Here is a 24,841-nt window from a genome sequence, read left to right on the forward strand (position 1 = left end):
TTGTGTACATTGTATTATTTATAGGTAGTATAAATATACCTAGCTAGTTAGTTAGGTACCTATTAACCTAGAGGTTATAGAAGAAGAGATGCATGATTTATGTATTTTTTGTGGTGACATTTAATTGGTTTAAAATGAATGTTTTTAGTGACTACATGTAATTTATTTATATTTCATAAATGATATTTTCTTGTTCTATTATTATTAAATTTCTTGCTGCGAAACATTTTGATAGAGCCATCTATGAAAATTCCATAAGACTATGTAGGAAGCTTTTACGACCTTTCAGAACTAAAAAAAAATACGACTTAATTTTAACTCAGGTATAATTCAATAGATGTCAGTATTTCATAAACTAAACAAGGTGCTGGAAATTAAATTAAAAATTGAGTAAATTGGTTGGTATTCTGCCACCTACATTCAGAAGTCTTAAGTATTTCCAAAGTAAAATACTTATGTATATTGCCACCTATTATAATAAATTTATATTGCGCCGAAAATTTTAGTGGGTTCAGATAATATACTGTATTTGGATGGTTGAGGAATTATCTTGGAATTAAACCATAAAAATACTGTGCTACTCTGTCAACAGATGTCAGTAATATAAGTAGTATCTGTACAATATTCAAGGTGTAAGAGATATTTTATGTTATCTGCAATCGTAATAGTATGTATTTTTTTTTTAATAATGGTGTTGCCGAAAACTACAAAATCATCTTTTTATTCGTAAACCCTTTGATTCTTTTCGTTTTACTAATTATTTTTCCATAATCGCACTAAAGGTTATTTCACCATCCTCTTGATAGCCTATCCATAGGATAGCTATATTTTTAAATAAACAAATAATTACTTGCAATGGGTATACAACTCGGCTAACTTCCTGTACATAGCCCCTATTATTAGGTTCTAATACTGAATAATAAACTTGGACTTATCTCTTCTGTAAATAGTCTTTGAACTTTTAGATAGTTTGTTTGTGCGCTTTGTTCTTCTAATCTACGCAACGGATTTTGATAGGGTTTTCACTACCATTTAGAGAATTTATTCCGAAAGGTTATAAAATACTTCAGTATTTTATTTATAGAAAGTATGGAAAAGTCAAGCAACGCCAAGTACACATCAGCTAGTAAATTAATAAATCTTAGAATTGTAATCATGGATAAGATATGGAGCGAATGGTGAAATATCCCCTAAGCAGTGGCGGCTCGTGACTTTTGGGTGTACTGGTGTGCTAATATTATAAAAAATGGCATTTCTTATGTTGCTATAGCTGAAAATGATTTTTTTTTTTCAAAAAACGGTTTTTTGTATGAAGATTTTCAGGAAATTTCAGTATAGCCGTGCGCCGCACGGAATTCCTGAAAATCTTCATACAAAAAATGAATTTAAAAAAAAAAAAAAAAAAATCGTTTTCAGCTACAACAACATCAATTAAGCCATTTTTTGTAATATTAGCACTCTAGTAACCCAAAAGTCACGAGCCGCCACTGCCCCTAAGTATCATTTTTTCAGAAAAAAATGCCGCACTTTCAGTAAAAAAACTAGCATCCAAATTTTTTGCAGTTGAAAATTCTCCTGGCTACCTGTTATCCCCTTTTCCACGTAAAAATGAGGAATTTTTATAATCAAGCAAACAGCAAATATAAAATGATATCTCAAAAGTAATAAATAGACGGTAAATATTTTGGATATTTTTATTGATTGCATCAATTATTTTGGAATATAACAAAAATATATTTAAAATGAAGCACCTTACAATGTATGATAAATATCGCGATACATTAACTATAATATACTTGAATAATCATTCTACCAAGCAATTGACAGGGTTCGTTTTGAACGAAATTATGTTTACTAACTTTATAAAATTGCGATAAAGAATATACATTTTTCTAGGTTATGAGTTAAGACGAATTGATAAATTTTCATAAATATTTTATTTTATGGCATTTATTTATATCTGTTAAAACGTGACTGACAGATTAAAATATCCATTTAGAGATTATGCATAAGAAATCGATAAAAAAAGATTGGAGGTAAGCAGGTAACCACAATTTACTTTTCGTTAGTTTGCTCCCTTGTTTGATCCCTTTAGGTATGCGATACATTACGCCATACGCATCATGGCTTGGCCCATTTCAGCACATCGCTCGCCATACACTATCAATGGGAGTGTGAAATAGGCCAAGACACGCGCATATAGAGCGCTTATAGCACCGTCTGTCACAGGCATTATGAATTTTAGGTCAAGGTAACCATTGTTTACACTTTTCTGTAGGTTGTTAAAATAAATTAAAATAACTTTGGTTCCAGCATTAAGTTGCCCTTGTGTGGATGATATTCATTCATGGCCTGCAAATGATGATAAACGACGAAATATAATATATCTATTCAAAAGAATATTACAAGTGCTTAATCAATTATATTCATGGATCGGGTACATAGATTTATTTAGGTATTACATCAATAGGTTTATATAATCTTCTTTCCTCATAGGATCTAACATTTATAATATGATTATAAGAATAATAGTCGAAATTCGTATGGTAAGGCTTTTAAATCGATTTTTCCTATATATAAATTCAATTATAATTATATATATTCCACGAGGTACCTGGGGGTGAAATGTAATGACTTCGGGAGATGATTTACACGTTTACATGTACAAAAGATAAATAATGTGCTGTTGTAGATTTAAGATTAAGAAAGGGACGCTTTGATGGTTTGGACATGTAGAGCGAATGAACGAAGCAAGGAGTGTAAGAAGAAAATATGAAGCAAATGTGAATGGTATTAGAAGTCCGGGACTCCCGAGGAAGACATGCCACGATCGAGTGAATCACATATTTGAGTATTTGTGAAACGATGTATGTATGTGAATGAGGTAAGGAGTGTGTGCCACGAACGAGTTGTTTGGCGGTTGATCCTATCTGCCTACCCCTGCGGTGTGATTTTAGATAAGATAAATAACTTTTTTCGAAATTCGAACGTTTGAAGGTAGTTTTCACGTAAAAAAAGTTGCATAGTTCTTACATAAAAATAAATATTTCTCTGTGTATAAATATTTTTGCATGAGTAAAAACAATGGAACTTCGAAAGAAGTAATTTATCTTTTTTTAATTCTACTATCATGTAGCAATCACCTACAGAAGTGTGAGCACTTTACCCCCGGACATCCTGTATAAAAATGTTGAAATATCCGATTTAACCAAATTATAAACCAGTGGCGTGGCAATAAATTCCCTGACCCCGGAAAGCATTTTCGCTAGCATTTATTACCTAGTACAAAATTATTTAAAAAAATAATGTTACATAATTTTATGAAGTAATAATAAGTGGCGTGTTGCTAGCGAAAACTTAAGGTTTATCGCATTATTATCTTCTCACGGAATTATGACATACGGTTAATAAGGTTGCAACTTTTACACAAATTTAGTTTGTGTTTACCTTCCTGAAAATCGTATGTATGTAAGTAAAGTTCCTTTGTAATTAATGAAAGTAGATAAATATAGCAAATATTTCATAATCGAAATAGTTCATTGTACCTTTCAAACTAATATAAATAGTTATTGTTCGTTTGAATTTGTCTTTAAGCAATTGATTCCGGATGCTCGCTGCGCCACTGGTTTGAACTAGTTTTACGCTCACAGTACTTAAAATAGTACTAATTAGCAATTACAAACATCAGCAACTATTAGAAGTATTTGGTTTTGAACAAAAAAAAAGTTTTTCCAATATTTTTTTTTTATTCACCCTCGGATCAAATGTTATGATCATTGCTTATTCCTCCACATTTGAAAAGTAAAAATTTATATCATAATAAAGTTTAAAAAATCTACATATCCGTTATAAATCTTTGTTTTGAATCTCTTCTTCTTCTTCCTAGCACTATCCCAACTCATTGCCTAGGTAGGCTGTTGGGGTCGGCTCTTCTCGTTCTCAGGTTATAGCTTCTTCGGTTCTGAGTGTCGCTTTCATCTAGGCCGTTTCTTTGTAGGATTTTGGAGCATTGGGTAATCCAGGAGTTCTTTGGTCTACCTCTGGATGACTGTCTTTGAAGCTCTATAGACATTGCCTGCTTCACTGTGTGGTCTGGTGGTCTCCGTCTTATGTGCCCATACCATCTTAACTGTTTTGAATCTAATAATAATATATACATATATTTAAAATAAATAATTGCAGTTTCACAAAATATCTTGCTGTGGCAAGGTTTAGTCCAGATATAACTGTTTTTTATGATATTTTATTTTATAGATATGGTAAAGTCAGGTAAATATGGGTAATATACAATAATATACACAGATATTGAGAACTCGAATAGGTTCATAAAATAAAATGAATCTGAAATTGGGAAAAAAAAAAAAAAAACAGATCCGTCGTACACCAGTAGTTCGCTTAATGTAGAAAACTCCGACATGACAGCTCGCACCGCTCATGCGATACAGTGGAATAAAATTGTACCATTACACTCGGCTACCATTTTGACAGGATTGACCGGACACGGAACACACAAGCAAATTTATAGACAGATGAAATGCAAATTGGTCAAGTCAAAACACGACTTAGCTACGCTCAGTCAATGATATTGTATTCAACACAAAATTCTAAACAAATTGTGAGTAAATGTTTGTTTTGTAAATTAGCAGGTTGTCAAAAACACCCAATGGAAAAATTAAACCCTTAATTACATTGAAAAATCCTTTCATTTTATAATATAATATATTGGTATTTAAGGTACTACCTGAGCATGAAATTATTTGCGAGCATACTTAATTAGTAATTAATATCTTGATTTTCTATATCCTTAATTTTGATAAATTGATTAAAGAAACTAATTTCTTAGGTATAAGAGATATCAAGTGATATAATAAAGACAATGTGTGTATTAATTAGGGAGAGAAAAATTACTAAATTATCTTTTTTGGTTTGGCCTTACATCATTTTATAAAACTTACTCGTTAAAATTGAAAATCTTTGTGGTAAAAAGTTTTCAAGAAGCAGTTCATCAAGGAAAAATATTACATAAAATGTCTAATTTTAGATTTTAATATTTAGTACAATCATACTAATTGTAAGCCTAATAATTGAGTAGGCATGTTTTTCAGCAAATCAAGAGGACATTTAATATTCATTACATTTTCAAATAATTATTCTATTGAGTCAAATATACCTTCACACATATCAGTGTTTATTTCTAACATTGATCACCTAAAACGAAGATAATATTTTGGAACAAACATTTGGCGATATTTTCAATATGCTTTAAATTGGTAAGGACAATGTTGAACATGTATATTCTACAATAAATTGTTCCCCATTTTTATAAATTGTTTTACTTAAATAGTTTTAGAATTAAGGCTTAGATAAGGGTAATCATTTTGGGAATCGCATTTTGATTATATATATTTTTTCATAATTAAGAATTTAGCTAGACATGCATGAAATTTTTTGATAGGTTACATAGGTACAAGAAATTACAAATCTATAATTTTTTATGTTAGTATTCCTAAGCTGACAGAAAAATGGATGCATCATTAGGTATAATTAGATAAATTATACAATTTTATAAAAAAAGAATAATCTATAAAAAAAATGGTTATTTAGGTCTGGTTTTTTTTAGTTTTCTTAATTCTGATCAATTTTTGTAAAACGAAAACATATGGACCAGCATTTTTAGTATTGTGTAAAGGAGGGATCTATTTTAGTTGATTTACTTAGCATTAATGATAAAACTTTTCTAATTAATGTAGTGTAGGTTATTCTAATGGAGCGAATTATTTAAAATGTATCTAGAGGGTTGTAAATAGGTTATCTGCATAAATATTATGTATTCATGACGAAAATGCTATTAGATGCTTTATCAATGCTGACCAGATCAAAGCGAGTCCTTATCATCTCGTCAAGGCGATAATTATATTGCTTTAAATTAATTATGATTCACGTTGATTTCGATTATGTTTATCATATCATCATCTTTGGTGCCATTTCTCATCCCTGCAACGGGGGACAGAACTGTAGCAACAATTGCCTCCTTGCCATTATTGACTCCAGCAGTTTCTTTGCCATTCTTCAGTTCTGTGACACCTGACTTTGCTTTGTCTCCTGGACCGATTACTTTATCTTCCTCGGAGCTGATCGTGACAGTTTTTTTGGTATCGTCGAGAGCGATCCATTCCACGGTAGGTTCGTCTGTGTTGTCGACCGCCGCGACCTCGCGACGGCTTGCGTGGTGTCACATGTCCTCAGAAATCGGCATGCATCTTTGTTTGTCGGTGTCTACCAGTCTGAAGGTCTCTAAGAACTCATTGAGGTCCACGAGACCATCCTTGTTGATGTCCATTAGACGGCAGATGTCGACCAGCTGTTCCTGCGTAATGGGATTTGGCATGTGCTTGCGGAGGAGGTTGCAAGCATCGGAGAATTCTTCCAGTGTTATGTAGCCTGAAATAAAAGTTAATTTACTTTTTAATCTTTGGGAAATCAACAGCCGAATTTCGTTTTTATTCTGTTCGCAATTCAAAATCATCTTTGATATAATGCATTGTTTATTACAAAGTCTGTTCAAGCAATAATTTTGTTTGAACATACTATCTGTGTCTAGTTTGAATAGGACAGAAGAGTGTGTGGAACGCGCAGGTACATTGAACTGAATCTTATTTTCGAACTCTGTACATTGAATATTATTGTAAACTAATTTCTACATCGATAAGGCAATGAGATGCCTTCGTAGGTAAACTCAAAGTCAATTTTACAGTATAATGCATAAACATCATAATATATCTTTCAATGACCTGCAGCAAAGATATTTATAATTTTGATGTAAAGCAAACATCAGAGAAGCCACCCATATGCTAAATAAACTGGGTCAAAACATACGCAGTTAAATGATTCATATCTATCGGTAAAGTATGTCGACACATTCATTTTAATTGAAGGTAATGAAATAGACCAGGGTGTGTTGAATTGTTGAATTTATTATACTGTTGACTGCAAGTCATCCAGTATTCTAAACTGCTGACGTACTTTACATGTTCAAAGTACGGAACTTTCAGAGGAGTGATGTTACTACACGTAGTGTTACTAGGTGGGGTTAGTGGTTTCGGTCACCTTTGAGTCAGCACCTACCTGTTAACATCAATCAACCAACCTATGCACAAAATGCAGTCAAGCCATCTTAAAAAGGTGTGTTTAAAATGACAAATAAGAGCATGTAATCATGTTCATTTACCTGAATTATCCTTGTCGATGATTCTGAAAATAGCCTCCAAACTGGTTTTGTTTCGGTAAAGAGTTTCCACCACTGAAGATGTGCCAGCCTTTTGAGCATCCTTCTGAAAACGTAAAAAAAATGTTATATTTCAAATATTCAAATATAATCCTTTGTTACTTACAGGTACACGGTATTCGGGAACTCGTGGTACAAGAGGGAAACTGTTGAATCTACATCACATAGTAACAGATTTTTTTTTTTTTTGATCTGAGCATTTCAATTTTTTAAATGCACTTTTATTTAAAGTCAATAAATAGTAGATAATCACGAAGTGATCGACTTTGTTCAAGTTTGAAAAACCTCTAATATTGGACTTGATTTTTTCGAAAACGAAAGCCCAAATCAAAAATTTACATCTATAAAATCAACTTCAAATTTGATGTTTATTCACTACTTTCTCGCTTGCATTACTAGTTTCCAGACACCGTATATACCTACATAATATTTAATGACTGTGCATGAATTTTAAATGTGGCATCTCCATATCTTATTTGGAAATAAGGTTTTAGCATACTTCGAGTTCTGCGAATTCGTACTGGAAAAGACATCATCTTTCTAAAATTTATTTCTAATTTAGAAATATGTTAACGTGATAAATGTCAGAACCTTTCACGGTGAAAAAATGTGAAAGCTTTTAGACAGCAACTGAATTGAAATTTACGGTTATGACCGCCAAAGTAATACCTACGTGTTGCGTGGAGAACAAATAGGCGAAATGATTTGAATGATTTCATTATAATATTTTATCAACAAAGAAGATAATATTAAAAATAACTCTAAATGAAACATAAAAAATACAAACACTAAGAAAAATAAAAGATAAAGGTCGCAACTTAAACCCAGATCCTCCAGTTTCCAAAAATGATAACTATTGCTGATCTATTAAAATCCGGTTACAAATGGGATTGCAGATCGTTTATGAACACGTGTTCCAACATCTAAAGATATTGTACTCATATCTAAAAAGTTTATTAGGGAACCTACATTTGTTAAGGGCATGCAGTACCGTTTTTAACCGGATTACGAATAATTTGAAGAGATTATTAATGTATTAGCAATATTTTATATCGGTACGTTTTCTCCGTGCGACAACTCGGTAACCGATAACCTAATTATTTTTGGTCACCAAATTCATTTTATTTCAATTTAAGAATCTTCTATCTTTGTAAAAAATAGAGTCTCTGGTGGGCAGCGTAGATTTGATTTTAAAAAATTGACAGTTTTATTCCGAAATGTCTACATGAGATTTCTTAAACCCGTCCCACCCCCTCTACCACCCCTCTTCCAATAATTGGTCCCCTAAAGTTGTTACCCCGGACAGTTAATCCCTCTGCCATTATTGTCAACAAAAATATTTACACGGTGGGTTACTCAGACTCCCGCCATAAAAAATATAACAACCTTTGTTTTACCCTCTTTATCCTCTCTGTATACTTACTTCACCAATAAGGATGTGCACAGGAAATTTAATCCTTTGGGTATCAATTATTATTACAATAGGGATCAACTGACAGAGGAAACAATTATCCGGGGATCAACTCTCGGGGGATGTAACTTTTCGGGGAATAACTGTCGTGGGCCAACTGTCGGGGGCCAACTGTCGGGGGCCAACTGTCGGGGGATCAAGTATCGTGGAATCCATTTTTACATTTCAATTAAATTATTTACTTTAATTTATTAAAGGTAAATGAAAATATTATTAATGGAGTTAGGTAAACAGACAAACGTAACGCATAATTAAAATTTATTTTAATTGGCTAAACACTTCTAACTACTAATTGGATGGTAATGTTCCCGAGAGCGTGCTACGGGACCATTACACCAACTCAAGTAACTGTATAATGTTCACAAGTCCCTCGGGTCTACATAGTTATTTCAATAACATAAAAAGATGAATAATCCACAGACCAGCTGATCTATGTGCCATATTCTGAACAACTCCCTAAGTAGAACTCCCTGCACCCTTTAGGAAATAATCATTTCAAATTAGAGTCACGTTCGGTGACCTTGCGCAAGTTTTACATTTTTGTATTATTATAACTCCATAGATTTTTTATTCCACATTTGTTTATTTATATAATTGATCATTTAGATATCTCAAACAAACACAAAAACTTCATACGGTTCACAAGTATTCGCACGCTGTAGTGTAAGTGTACGCACTCTGTTTTCAATCTGCTCTAAATGTAAAATGACCTATCCAGATGCTTTCAGAGGCATGCAGGCTATCTTGGACTGACTAGCAATATGCCAATACTCTGACTACATAATAATATAGCGGGATCTATCTTTGAGGATGGAAAAATCTCGGATAGGGCAATGCAATTGTAACAATAGGGAAGGATGCTCCTTGTTTTGCCAAAGAATCCGCAATATCCAAATGGAATTAAAATCAGAGCTTTGTATTATATTAGTATTATTTTCTTAATGTTAATAGTTTTGTTTCCATTTATAATTTTTTTGTAGATGTTCTAGGTTTGAAGTGAAAAAGCTTTTTGATTACTTTGTTTTGTGTCACCTGTAGATCATTTATATTTGTTTCAAATGCGTTTCCCCAGATTTCAATCAAGAAGTTTAAATTTGAACGTACTTTTGATAAATTCATTGACCTATCTGTGGCCCAGGAGTGGAAACGTCTCGTATATCGGTGATCAGTTTTCTTTAAAATCGGTATTAGAAATTATTAGAAATAGTTATTCGAAATAGTCATAAGCATTAATATTTGAAAAATGTGATTTTCGTAATCAGATTGAAGATTTTATTGAAATGTGAAAAAAGTAAAGTAACTCGTTCTTATCCGCGTTCAACTTTAAATGTCGAGGAACGGACGAAGTGTTTCCGAGATAAAACGTTAAACATAATAACCGGCTACTTTCCCCTGAGAAATACAAAAGCGAATTCTTGTTTTGGAGTGCAAAAAAAGTTTATCTTGTTTACGTAAATGGCTGGCCAAGACGCGGGGAGGGTCCCGAAACACTGATTACTCTTAGGAATAAACAGAGCTCAGATGAGATGGTTCTCTCCCTTAAATTTCTTACATTTGTTAAATGAAAAAACTGTACTTAATACGTAAGGTATACTCGAATATTAGATCCAAAAGCAGCGTACAAGTAAAGATTCTAACGCTGTTTCAAAATATGTCTATAGTTAATACATATATTATTTATTATTACACCCATAATATTTATTACCTAACTTATAATTTCTCCAAAGCTGACTATTCTAACATGAATCAATATCTTGCAAATGAAGACTGGTCATTTCTTCACCATAATAATACTATTAACTATAATCTTGAATTATTTTACAAAATTATTAATAAGGCCATTGAAAGCTATGTACCACTTTCACACTTCAAGGAAGCGAAGTTTCCAAAATGGTTCAGTGGCGAGCTAATTAACCTAGTTATCTGTAAAAAAATTGCACACAAAAACTTTAAAGAATCGAACTCTCTATCGACTACAAGATATTTCACAACTATAGAACTCAATGTAAAAAACTATCAAGAAATTCATATTTCAATTATATAAATGGAATCGAAAACTCTATACCTTCTAATATACAAAACTTTTTCACTCACGTTAACTCTCTTAGAAAAAACAAACAAGGTTTACCCCTTTCAATGCACTTCAAAGAAAAGAGTAGTACTGACATGAATGTAAAAGTTAACTATTTTGCTGATTATTTTAAAAGCGTCTATGACGAAGATATCCCAGTCAATTATATACCACCTTCGTCGCTTAACGAGAGCATACATATCCCTGCCATACACATCAAAATAAACGACGTTATAAGTAAAATCAAATCCTTAGACAAAAACAAAAAGGCTGGACCTGATAATGTACATCCCAATATCCTGATAAATTGCATTACTTCACTGGCTGAGCCGATTTTTCTATTGTTTAATCAATCCCTTGACACAGGGTGCTTCCCTGATATTTGGAAACGTTGTTATCTAACTCCTATATTTAAAAAGGGTAATAAAAGTGATGTTACTAACTATAGACCAATATGTAAGCTATCTGTAATTCCGAAACTTTTTGAAAAACTATTACTTGATAAAATTTCACCATGTATTAACCATCTCATTGTTCCGAATCAACACGGATTTTTGTCAGGTAGATCAACTCTGACAAATCTCTCGTTATATGAAAACTATATATCAAACGCATTAGCTAACAGAACTCAAGTCGATTCCATATATACGGACTTTATCAAGGCCTTTGACAAAGTATGCCATAAAATTCTCCTGATCAAACTACGTAAGCTCGGTATTGACGGAAAACTTTTAGAATGGTTTGCTAGCTATCTAACTAATAGAGTTTTACTTGTAAAAATCAATTTGTTCATTTCCAATCAATTTATAGCTACCAGTGGTGTACCACAGGGGTCTCATTTAGGCCCAATATTATTTTTACTGTTCATAAATGATATTGTAAATATATTAGATGAAGATATTAATACGTTACTTTTCGCAGATGATTTAAAAATATTTAAAATAATCAAAAGCGCTGAAGATTGTATCTGTCTACAAAATAATTTGAACAGGTTAATTAATTGGTGTTCTCTTAACAAACTTCATCTGAACATAAATAAATGTTATTCAATTAAATTTTACAGAATAAATCAACCAATTATTCATTCATATAAACTCAATAACTCAATCCTTACCTCTGTTGAAGAAATTAATGACCTGGGGATAACTTTCGACTCTAAATTAAACTTTATATCGCATATAAATAATAAAGGAATGAAAATGCTAGGCTTCATTCTTCGAAATTCCAAAGGTTTCAAGAATATTTCAACATTAAAATTTTTGTATACATCCCTGGTTCGTAGTCAAGTCGAATATAACTCCTCGATCTGGTCCCCCCACTACAAATTACATTCAGATTCAATCGAAAAAATTCAACATAAATTCCTAAGACACATTAATTTTAAACTCGGTATTCCCATTGAAAATATAAATTATAATTACTTGATGAAAAATCTAAATTTATTAAAACTCTCAGATCGAAGAATTATATCCGACTTAATATTTATGTTCAAAATTGTAAATGGTAGTATAGACAGTCCTGATTTAATTAACCTCATTGAATTTCATATACCTACGAGAGCTACTCGTTCTAAAATTTTGTTTAAATGCAACAATATCAGGACTGAGTATTCCAAACACTCGCTTGTACCTAGGTTGCATGAAGTTAGTAATAGATACGCAGATGTGGCAGATCTATTTAACTGCACGCAAGGTAGGTACAAGAGGGCTATGCTATCAAATCTTTTCAATCAATATTAATTAAATCTAATTCTACCTTATTTGCACTATAGAAACTTATGTACTTGTATCTCTTGTTTACTTACTCTCTAATGTCATTTCACATTCAAATGCCACATATATTTGTAATTCTTTTTTTAAAATATTTCTACGATTTTAACTGTGACATGTTATCATTGTTTATGGTATATTTATACCGTTGATATTAAATAAATAAATAAATATATAAATAAATAGCATTAACGCTATTTTCACGAATTAAAGTGTGGCGTCGAGAAAAATCTAGATTAACTTATTAATAATAAACCGCTCGACCTACTTAGTACCTACTCCCGAATTATGTACCTGCAGTCGAAATCGCATCGTAAACAGAGCAACCTACGTACTTCAAGCACCTACTTGTCTATCGACGACAATTAGGTGCTTGAAGTACAAAGACATAACATCGCAAGTCCGTCTTTCACATTAAGAGAACTCGCCAGAAGGTTCGAGTCTACGGCCTATGCATAATTGCCGCGCTATCGAAGGTTCCTGAAACATACAGTCTGTGCGAGTGCCTAGGATTTAGTTGGCATCAATCTACCTACTGCTGCCGTCAGCCGTGTAGTATAAATATGCCCGACGCAGCGAGTCAGTCAGTCAGTCATCAATCTGCCGCCAGTGGATAAATCTCACGAGTGACGATCGGTGCGCCCCCGCGCCCCTCGCAAAGGAAAATATTCCCGGCTTCGCCCGTACCACCATGGACTCCATCGGGACATCATCATAGCGCCTTGTCCAGATCGCCGTTCCTGGCAAGCGCTACTCGGATTAAAACGCCCTGGTTCCAGTATCTCTGACCAGCGCTTCTTCCACGCCATCATGACCATCACGAGGACACGCAGCATCCTCACTGGTCTACGCCGCTCCCGTTCTACCGCCTACAAGGTCCGCCGCACCTTCGGCCTCCGTCAGCACTGGAGTATTGATTCCCCAGATCGCCAGCGCCTGACAGTCATCGAGTCCCGGTCACCAGCGCCCGGTGTCGACTCACTGACCCGCGCTTGACCAGCACATCACAGCAGCAACCGGAATATTCTACATCTGTCCTACGTCATCTCCTCGTCACGGCAACTGACTCACCAATAAACACAGTGAACTTCACGACACGCCTTTTATTTCGTGCCTCACTACTGATCCCCAAAAAAGCAACAAATGGATCATAAATGGCTTGCACTAACATTCAAATCTGTACATGACAATAAATTTCTTGAAGGTAACAGCTATTTTCTAAGACAGCTTTTAGAGCCAGTGAGGTATAAAGTCACTGTAGACATAATTCAGCTACTCTTAGCTGTAAAAATTGTTCACAGAGAATTTGCTGAGGCAGCTCTGATGACTGTGTGGACCCCTGTGAGTAGTGTTGACGCAGAAAGATTTTTTAGTCGCTATAATCTTGTATTGACAGATCGTAGAACGAAAATGACACACTCTACTGTAGAAAAATGTGCCATCTTGAGTTTCAATCAATAATACAATAAACGTGTTTCAAGTGATTTTGCTAATTTAATAGCTTTTCTATAAACTTTATAAGTTTTTCTATTTATTTAGCTATAAACGCTATGAAAACGCAAAATTAAAGCTATTTTTTTCAATAATTAATGCTACATTTCTTAAAAATTAAAGCTATTAGTAATTGTCTCTAGTAATTGACAATGGGTTTTATCTTTAGGTTGCTGTTAATAACCTTTTTTTCTTACTACAGGTACACACAATTTGTTTAAAAACATAATTCCAATAATTGATAAAAAGTGATCAATTTATCTGGAAAAAATTAATTCGCCTGATCAATATTGCCAGAGATTTGATTTTCGTAATACAGTAAAAGTCTAGCATAAATATTGCACAGGAAAATACTTTTCTAAATAGCTTTACACGCGTCCAAAAGAAAAAAAACTTCTACGTAGCATAAAACAACGTACATCGATCAACAGCAGACGTTGTAATCTGCAGCGGAAGCAAAACTTGAACATGCTGTTAAGCTTAGAAAGGAAGTAAACAAGATACCACCTAATTCTTTGCTTTTTGCAAGGCTTGGGAAAAATGTGATCTTATACTATGGCGTCCAATACTTAAGGCGGATCTTCGTCAGAACAAAACATCGAAACCTTTTCAAAGCGTAAATTTATAAGAGGATTACATCCCCTACGAAAAAAATCGTTACATCAAAGGAGTGTTATACTAAGTAGAGAAATATCTTTACGAGAAGATTTTAGTTTCATTTATTTTCAATAATCATTTTTTTATCCCAGATAAATGATATAACATCACTACTCAAAAAAACGTTTCCAAACTAAAGGTAAGTGCGAGAAAGATTGCTTTTTTTATTTAATACACATATACAGAAATATTATGACAATCTCATGAATGCATGAAAAATCCCAATCAGTTGTGGCTTGCCATCAATCATTTTAATTAAACGAAAGAAGGGTTCTTTCAAAACCAGTCAACTAAACTAAAATACGGGTAAAGTGTAATAGATTGAGCTACAAAAGCATAAATGGCTTTAGTAGTAGTACAGTAATAATAATATGAAAATTAATAAACATAAAAATAGATAAAAAGTTTGTACAAATAAATGAGATTCCGGTAGATGACATATATTATGTCACTAGGGTGTCTCTGTAATCAATACGAGAAAACAGCTCTGCTGATCGACAGATTAAAGAACACCCTATACAGAATATTAAAGTCTTAGCGTTTCTCATCGTTTCCAAACTTATATAATCCCAATAACCCAAGGTATTACATCACAAATTGTGGGGTTTTATTCCAAAACTGACTATTTTCAAAATCGCAAGTGTTCTGGAATCACAAATTTCTGTTACGGAAATATTAAATAATAAAAAAAACTATATAAAAAAGCGTACAATTAACAAGGTATTCACATGTATAAAGTGTTGAAAAAAAATTTGACCGGTTCATTTAATATATCTACAAGGATTTAATAAGAAAATTCTGTTTTCCCATTTTTAATTTTTCTTAAAACTGACTATTTTTTATGTCGGATGCTGCGTGGAGAAGAGTGAACGCTTGATCTTTTCAAGACCCGTGTTAATTCTATTCCACACAGCATCCTCAAATATAACATAGGCCCTGAGCAAAATTATTTTTCTGAGGGTCTCCTGTGTGGAGTTAATGTTAAAAATAGGTTTCGCGATAACTCAACACAGTGACAATTCAATACACCTTTGAAAATAAAATGATAATTCAAAATGTATGTATTAAATTGAATATATGTGTCTAATTGTTAGTTATTTGCTTACCATGAGATCAGCGTTAGCCCCGTCGAAGGTGTCCATGAAGCGCACTCTGCCCGTATCGGCGTCCAGCCTCACCAGTTTATCTCTCAGCATCCTCCAGGGCAGGCCCAGCAGCGTTGCCGCCTCCATACTCAAGCACCATTCCGTCACCGTTATGTAGCCTGTAACATACAGCATTGGTCAGGTTTCATGTAAGTTAGTCTATCTGTCTATTAGGGGAGAGGTTACAATAGATTTATCATGGGGGCGCCTTTAAATCGGAAAAACATTCATGTATTATACTTAGATTAGACATAAAGCGAAAAAATAGGTTTCAGTTTTGTAAGTCTAATTAGTTCGGTTCGGGTTCCAACGCTCTAACGCCGAACTACCGGAAACTCCACGGATAAAAATGAACCTGTTAAAAAAGTGGTAGTAGGGTAGACCGAGGCTATTCGGATCGGGTGAGTTATTCGGATCAAGCTAAGCAATATGGATATATCTCGGCTATTGTAACCAAATGACAATGAAAAAATTTGGACATAGCGTCCCCATCTATCGTATTTAATAATAATATAATTACCGATATTACATATTGCGTGGGTTGACTGCTAAAAATCGATATGTGTGAAGATCGTACAAGTTACGTCTCAAATAAATGCCTGATGTAATATTGTTCTCTGCGTTCTTAGTGTTTTTTCTGAAAAGGTAAGCTATTCAGTCATGTTCATATGTTATATATTTATCAATCAAATGCACAGTAAACAGAATTAAAGCGCAATAAATTTCATTTTGTATGTTTTTGTACTTTACTTTGAGTAAATATCATATTGATAAATGTGAGGTTAAACGGACCGACGGTGGGGGGGCTCTTTGGATCATATTTTAATGCTTTTAAAATTCGATGCGTTAATTGTTTTATATTTTTATTTGAAACAGATGGTGCGCAACTATGTTAAAAAGACGACTAATCAATCATGGTCGAAAATGGCAATGGATGAAACCGTTAGGAAAGTAAAATCCGGTGAAATGGGATTACGCAGTACTGCTGTGAGCTACGGAATCCCATACACGACAATTTTAGTTGGCACATCCTCTTGAAAAGGATGTGCCAACTAAGAAGAACTCCCGCGTTGCAAAGGTGCCAATTTTTCATATTACATCTCCAGTAAACATTTCCAATTTGCGTAAAGATACTGAAGAAAAAATAAAAGCCTCGAACGCAAAGGGAATAAAAAGTTCTCTCGCCAAAAACCGCCCAAAATTACAGTTCAAAGGTACCCCGGGAATTAAAGTTTAAAAATCTTCCGTAACAGCTTTTTCATCGGCTGGGACTTCAAGAAAGTGGTTTTGCATTTATCGCAATGAAGCTTTTGTACATCCTCCAAAGGAAGATTGGATTCAATGTTCTTCTTGCGAAGAATGGTGCCACGAAAAATGTTAGGTCAAGAAAGTTTTTATTTGTGCGGTGGGTAAGCCAATATGAGTGTAATAAGTGTCATGATACTTTCATAAAAGTTATGGGTTCTAAAACCTATTTTTGGTTTTTGTTTTATTTCATACTTAACTATTTTTTCGGGTTTGATCCGAGTAGCCCCACCACTGATCCGAATCACCACATATATATGTGGTGATTCGGATCAGTGGAGAGGTCTACAGTAATAGTCATATGTTTTTTTAAAGTTACTTTATGTTACGATTATTAAAATTAAAACATATAAAAATGTCAAATGCTTAATATTAAATAAAATTTTTTTTCGAAAATGCATTAGTTTTAATTTTTTTCAAGAAAACATAAAAACTGATCCGAATAGCCTCGGTCTACCCTATGTAAATTTCCTGATAAAATATTAGTCATTCAGAATACATCGAGAACGCGTGTTCTTTACCTTATAAATATCATGACTGAATGCGACAGTATCACTTTGTCAATATCAATATCAGTATTTGTATGAACACGTGTTCCACCTTCCTCAGAAAATACTCGCTTTTAACTGATACTTTGTTAGGAACTCATTCTCAAGTCACTCGTTGAAGGTTCCGCAGTTCCGTTTTGAACAGGAAAACGAATAATTTTACCAGATTTTTAATAATTTAACAGTATTTTATATTAGTAACTTTTCTCCGTGACCGCACAAATTATTGCGTTCTTATAGTGGAATATAAATCAATGATAGTTTAGTTACCAATTGTTGTGGGGTTTGAGGTTAGGTTAGGTTAGGTTGAATATAAATTAATGATAGTTTAGTTCCCAATTGTTGTGGGGTTTGGGGTTAGGTTAGGTTAGGTTGAATATAAATTAACGATGGTTTAATTCCCAATTGTTGTGGGGTTTGAGGTTAGCGTGTGAACGAATGTTATAAATGGAATTTGCATTGTTAAGTTTGTGAATATCTTATGTTAACAGGACATTTTGAGGTGGTTAATTGTCAGTGTAAAAAAACAATGGTGGCACAATTTTTATTTATACTGACGGTTTATGACGTTTCAATGTAGAAACTACAAAGTTTTGAGATTTCTGTTGTTTTGCTGAATAAATAGGAGAAAATTTCCGCAAGCTTTTATCGTGTTTATACGCTTCATTTTTTTTTTTATCTATTAATTTGTTATATACAATTATGGCTTCTGGATTGCATGAACATTATCTTGGTTTGCGTGTAGGGGGTAAAGGTTCGGTTTCAGGGTTTTTGTAGTCTGATAATCAGGAACTGCGCGTTCCGAAGTTGGAAGCTTGGAAGAATTATACCGATCAGTATTCTACCCTCCACGTTTGCCCCATGATTAATGATCTCGGAGGGAAATACTCGTATATTCAAAAATTATGTCCAAACAGCGCATGCGAAGCATTGGGTGATAAGCTGTGTATCCGGAAGTTATGAAAAATATTATTTGACGGTGAAAAGATTTGAGCCTTATTTTTGTATTATATTAGTTTTGTTTGAAATTGTTTGTTTTAACGGTTTCATACAATATAACAAAGCTACATAGGTACTTTAATTTACTTGACTACGTGTAACCTGTTCTGAGGTATAACATTAACATTTTATTTATTTTCCCTACTTGCTACGCTAGCTTGGGCTGTGTTGTAGGAAGTATTCTCCGACTTCATTTTGATTATGATAAAAATTGAACATGCATATTATTTGAAGAGGACTGTTTGACGTCAAGAAAATAATGAGCCGGTAAAGGCAGACAGCATCGGGAAAAACAACATGCTTTCAAGAGTGCTCAAATAACACCATTGAAACCGCGCATTCGCCGCCGTTATGCTACGTATACACTTGCGAGCCAAACCACGAATAATGGAAAAGGAACGAAGCAACTACAAGCGTCGTTAGGATACTAGGTAGAATTAGATGCCCGTCTCCTCGTTTTTCCTGTAAGATTGCAGAGCAATTTCGAAATCAAAACATGCGTGCTGTCTCCTTATAAGTCGGATCGCGAGTGACCGCGACCGTCATCGGCGCTATCGTAAATACATACGTTTAGATTGGACATCGTGCAGCATAAATATCTATGGTGACCGGATAACTCATCAAAATGATAATTCATCACATATTTAAAAATTTATATAAAGTCATGAAAAGTGATGAAACAAAAACATTATTAACTGGGTTAAGTAGGTTATGTTAGGTTATGTTAGGTTAGGTTAGGTTTAATTTTTTTTTCATCGTTTCTAATGACTTTATATCACTTTTTAAAAGTGTGTTGAATTGTCACTGTGTTGAGTTATCATGTAACCAATATCTATATATCTATGTATGGCGGAACACAGCTTTTTGTGAATTACATCAATCGATGTATCGGTCGGGCTCTCGGAGCAGCCTGACGCGTTTTGGTCGGTCTCGTCTTTCTTCGACAATTACAAGTGAAATTTCATATATTCCGCCCTTAAAAGTGTCAATAAATGTTCCTTACTGTATTTAAGTTGCTTAAGTGTACTAAAAACTAATTTTACTGTGACCAGTGTGGACGTATAACGACTTTAAGAAAAGATGACAATAATATTGTTAATCCTAAGATGTGTGAATTCCTGTGCCTATAATACGAGATCAGTGCTTTGAACATTCACCAGATGTGATCATCCCTTCGGCCCCTGCCCCTTGCCCCTCGTCCACCCGCACCAATACTGCAAACCCCGCTGTCCGACGCATACAGTGCTTATTCAGTGCCGTTATAGAATGTGGGCCATATGACATTGCTTAGGCCACAGAATCATCGTTTCTCGGAATCTACCCTGAACCCGCACAAGAAAAGAGTCATTTGGCGACTCATGCAACCCCTGCCGCAACCTCCGCTCCCCACCGCTCGTGCCCTTCCGCGCGTGGAATAATGACATCGGAAATGAAGGATGAAATCGGAATGAACCCGCGCTCTTTGGTTTGCTGTCTACATGGAGTGTTTTAAAACAATTATATAGTGATAAAATAACTATTTTTAGTGGTAGTTTATTTGTTAAGTTAAATGTTATATTAAGCGTATAAATATGTATTATTTGTTTTATGTGTGTAACGATATGATAAGTTGTATAATTAAGATGTTTAAGTAGTACTTGGAAGGGAATGGCCGACAAAGATGTCGATGAGGTTCGCTATCCATCACATCGCCAACCCTTCGATGGCGCAAAGAGGAGGACGGAACGTGATCAATGTCGAATTGGTACATGGAACATTAGAGGAGGAATGGAAAGAAAGATGAACGAACTGTGTGATACTATGGTGAGCAAATGTTTGGACGTACTTTGTATAACAGAGAGTATGAAAAAAGGTAGCGGTACAATGCAGCATAATGATAGGCTCGTCATTTGGTCTGGGAGACCAGATACGGAGAGGGCTTGTCAAGGTGTTGCAGCGCTACTGTCTCCCAGAATGATTGAATGTATGTTGCAGTATGAATGTGTAAGTCCGAGAATAATGTGGATCAGATTTAAAATCGGTTTGACAAGGGTGTTTCTTGTTATTTGCTACGCCCCTGTTAATTCTGAAAGCGATGAAGTGAAAGATGATTTTTGGACTGGTGTGAATGTTGTAATGAGACTAAAAAATATGAACGAAAGGATTATAATGGCAGGCGATTTGAATGGGTGGGTGGGAATTAGACGTGACGGATTTGATTCGGTCTTAGGTATGTTTGGGGATAAAAGAACGAATGACAACGGGAACAGAATGCTTGAAGTATGTTTAGAGTGGAACCTGTTTGTGTCGAATACTTTCTTCGATCATAAAGGTATCCACCAATATACGTGGGAAAGAGGAAATGAGAGGTCAATTATTGATTTTGTAGTAATTGACTCTAGGTTGAGAGCTGTTACCGAGGACACAAGAGTTTTCAGAGGGGCTGAGGTCGAAACTGACCACTTTCTTGTAGTGTCGAGAGTAAACCTCTTTCGCGGTTGGCGCTCTAAAGTGAAAACGGTACCAGCTCCGACAAGAGTCAAAATAGAAAAACTGCAAAACGATAATGTGAGAAGTAAGTATGTGAATTGTGCAGAGATAAGATTGAATGCGAAGGAAATGGATGGTCTAAGCATAGACGAAACATGGAACCACATAAAAGTGTGTCTTTGTGAATCTGCTAGGGAGGTTTGTGGAATAAGTACGCAAGGTAGGAAGAAAGGTGATGCATGGTGGGATGATGAGATTAAAGCACTGGTCTCAGAAAAGAAGAAAGCATGGTTGTGTCTGATTGCGGCTGGCAGTGCTTCCAGCGAAGAGAAGTATCGAGCGAAAGAAGTATATAAGGAATGTAAGAAAAAAGTAAGAGTTGGAGTGAAAGAACGAAAGAAACGCCTGGAAGAGGAAGAAGGAATGAAAATGACAAACCATTTCCAAGAAAACATTAAGTTGTTTTGGAAAGAAGTCAAAAGGTCCCGGAGTGGCCCAGAAAACGGAAGCATGAAAGTGATAAAATCAAAAGATGGAAAAATGTTGACGAATGAGGAAAAAATAAAAGAGAGATGGATGAATTATTTCGAGGAAGTCTTCGAAAGCGAAGTGAATGACAGTGATTCCAGTGGCGAATCAGATATGAATGACGATGGAGTGAATGTTACCGAAATTAGCATGGATGAGATAGAAAGCTCGATTAAATGTATGAAGAATGGTAAGGCTGTTGGGTTTGACAATATTGCTGCTGAATATTTTAAAGGAGGTAGCCGTGTAATTCTCACATGGTTGTGCAATCTTTTTAACCAATGTTTAAAGGAAGGTTACACGCCTTTAGATTGGAGAAGGGCTGTGATCATGCCATTATACAAAGGTAAAGGGTCACGTATGGAATGTGGGAATCATAGGACTATTAGCCTGCTTAGTTCAGTTGGCAAGCTGTATGGTAGAATTTTGATTGAAAGAGTAAGAAAGGAAACAAAGGATAAAATATGGGATGTGCAAGGTGCTTTCATGAGTGGAAGGGGGTGCATGGACCAGATATTCTCATTGCGTATGCTCACTGAGAAGTTTCTGGCAAAAAACCAGAAACTTTTCTGTGCCTTTGTAGATTTACAAAAAGCATACGACCGAGTCGACAGGAAAAAGCTATGGAAGGTGTTGTCCAAGTATGGAGTGAATACGAATCTGATTCAGGCAATTGCGTCTCTGTATGAGGGAAGCGTTGCATGTGTTAGGGTAAACGGTGGTTTTACGGGGTGGTTTGATATCACAAAAGGTGTTAAACAAGGCTGCGTAATGTCACCGTGGTTATTCAATCTATACATGGATAATTGTATGCAAGAATTGAAAGAGGTGGGATTGGGCGCGAATTTGAATAATTTGAAAGTATGTTGCCTGTTGTATGCTGATGATGCGGTGCTGATTGCTAATAGTATAGATGATCTACAGTCTCTCGTGTCTAGGATGAACGAAGTATGCATGAAGAATGAGTTAATGATGAATGTAAGTAAGTCTAAAGTAATGGTGTTTGAAAGAGAGAGTACGAAAACAGTGTGCAATATAATTGTGAATGGGGAATACTTGGAGCAGGTGGATGAGTTTGTGTATTTAGGAAGTATGTTTACGAGAGATGGGAAGGCTGACAGAGATATCGAAAGAAGGGTAAATGCAGGTAATTCCGTTAATGGAGGACTAAACGCCGTAGGCGCTAACAAAAAATTGTCCAAAGAAGCGAAGTTAGCAGTCCACAACGGAGTGCTGGTACCTACCTTGATGTATGGAAGTGAGGCATGGAACTGGCAAAGAAAGGATGAAAGTAGATTAAATGCTGTTGAAATGAGATCCCTGAGGCGTATGTGTGGTAAAACCATGTTTGATCGTGTGAGGAATGTGGAGATCCGCAAAGAGTGCAAGGCTGATGTAAGCGTAATGAGTAAGATTAAGAAAGGGACGCTTAGATGGTTTGGGCATGTAGAGCGAATGAGCGAAGATAGGAGTGTAAGGAGGATATATGATGCAAATGTGAATGGTAGCAGAAGTCGGGGACGCCCGAGGAAGACATGGCACGATCAAGTGAATCAGATACTCGAGTCGGGCCATGTCAAGAGTCAGAATAATAGAAGAGTATGTATGAGACGATGTATGAATGTGAATGAGGCAAGGAGTGTGTGCCAAGACCGAGTTGTTTGGCGGTCCGTCCTCTCTGCCTACCCCTGCGGGGAAACGGCGTGATGGTTAGTTAGTTAGTTAGTTACATCAAAATCTAGATACACTAAAGTATTCTCATTTTTTGAGTAACGCTAAAGACCAGAAACATAAATTGACTCTTTCCGGTATACATGAACTATAATTTAATGACATTTCCTCATTGTATATCGGGAAAATAACTCTAAATTTGGAAATTAGAATCAAAGAACATATAAGGAGACATAAGTCTCTAATAACGGGGGTTTGTACGACGCTCACATTTTAATTATTTCTGATGAATGTATAACTAAAATTTCAATTGTTTCTAGAAGTACATTTTTAAGTTATTTACATTTAAGATTAATAAAAACGAGACCCTACAATTAAAATATTTTATGTAAAACATTTTCATAATTTTTAAAAACGTTTTTCAACTATAAAATTAGAGGTGAGCACCAGATTTTATTTTCCTGTACAATAAATTAGTAACTTTCCGAGGGCTCCCTTTAAAAAGATTTGAAATTTTAGTAATAGGTTTATCAGAGATAATTAAAATAGTCCGCACAGAAAGATTGATTTTCCAAGGCAAAGCCAACCGTAGATCCGTCCAATACACCAGTGCCGCGCGTCGCATATTTTTGTGCACGGCTGCTTCACTTACGTCGTTAAGATTCTGGCTTTATTTAAGGGTATTGTCTCGTCTTAAGGTGTCATTATTAATAATATTTTTCTCCATTTCGCTTACCATATCTTTGCGAAAAATCATAGTTTTGAAAACTATAGAGGGATAAATTTTCTTCCCTTAAAAAAATTAGTCAATTATCAATAAAAATATATTATCTTACAGCCCCATCTAAGACAATATGTTCCCTTTTACTTCACTAATCCCTAGTCACGCCTCCACCCCCACTTCGACACTTATTAATATACTATGTTCGCAACTTGTTTTGTAATGTTATATTTTGCTCAAAGGAAGGAACGGTTGTATATAAATAAAATATTGTGATTCAAAAAAAGTAATATTGTTTCATTTATTTATAATGGATAACCACAAAGTTATAGATACATTTAAGTATATATTTTTAATTTTTTTTAGGTGGTTATTTATTTTATTTTCCTTGAGAGTTTTAGTAAAAAACAACTGTGATAGGAACAGCTAGCACTGCAGCGAAGGCATTTTCGAAAATTTTATTTAAAGTTGCATTGCAGTATGTACCTACGTATTTCAAAAAAAATCTTTTCTAGTAACCTTAGATATTTTCCTTACCATCTATATTAAATTGATATATAAATTATTTGTAGTATTGCTTGTACTAGAATTATAAAAATAACATTTAACAATTTAACAGCCGTGTATTTTTTGTTGTTCGCCAGCTTCACTGGTGACGTTTTTTTCTTAGAAGATACTGATCACGGGTACCACTCGTGATAGAGTTTCGTA

At 34.6% G+C, this 24,841-nt stretch overlaps 1 protein-coding gene across 1 annotated transcript in view; it reads right to left on the bottom strand.

The window, feature by feature from the left end:
* Positions 1-5,695: 5,695 nt before the first annotated feature.
* rdgC (retinal degeneration C) overlaps positions 5,696-24,841 on the bottom strand; it is a 204,252-nt gene continuing 185,106 nt past the window's right edge. The window contains exons 11-13 of the mRNA XM_089631830.1: positions 15,851-16,008; positions 7,229-7,331; positions 5,696-6,441 (exon numbers count right to left, since the gene is read on the bottom strand). Of these exons, the coding sequence (XP_089487956.1) occupies positions 6,233-6,441; positions 7,229-7,331; positions 15,851-16,008 (470 nt within the window). The 3' untranslated portion in view covers positions 5,696-6,232. The remainder of the gene's footprint in view (positions 6,442-7,228; positions 7,332-15,850; positions 16,009-24,841) is intronic.

Source organism: Hesperophylax consimilis, chromosome 5, assembly GCF_061612785.1.
Source record: "Hesperophylax consimilis isolate HC1 chromosome 5, BYU_Hcon_1.0, whole genome shotgun sequence".
NCBI lineage: Eukaryota > Metazoa > Arthropoda > Insecta > Trichoptera > Limnephilidae > Hesperophylax > Hesperophylax consimilis.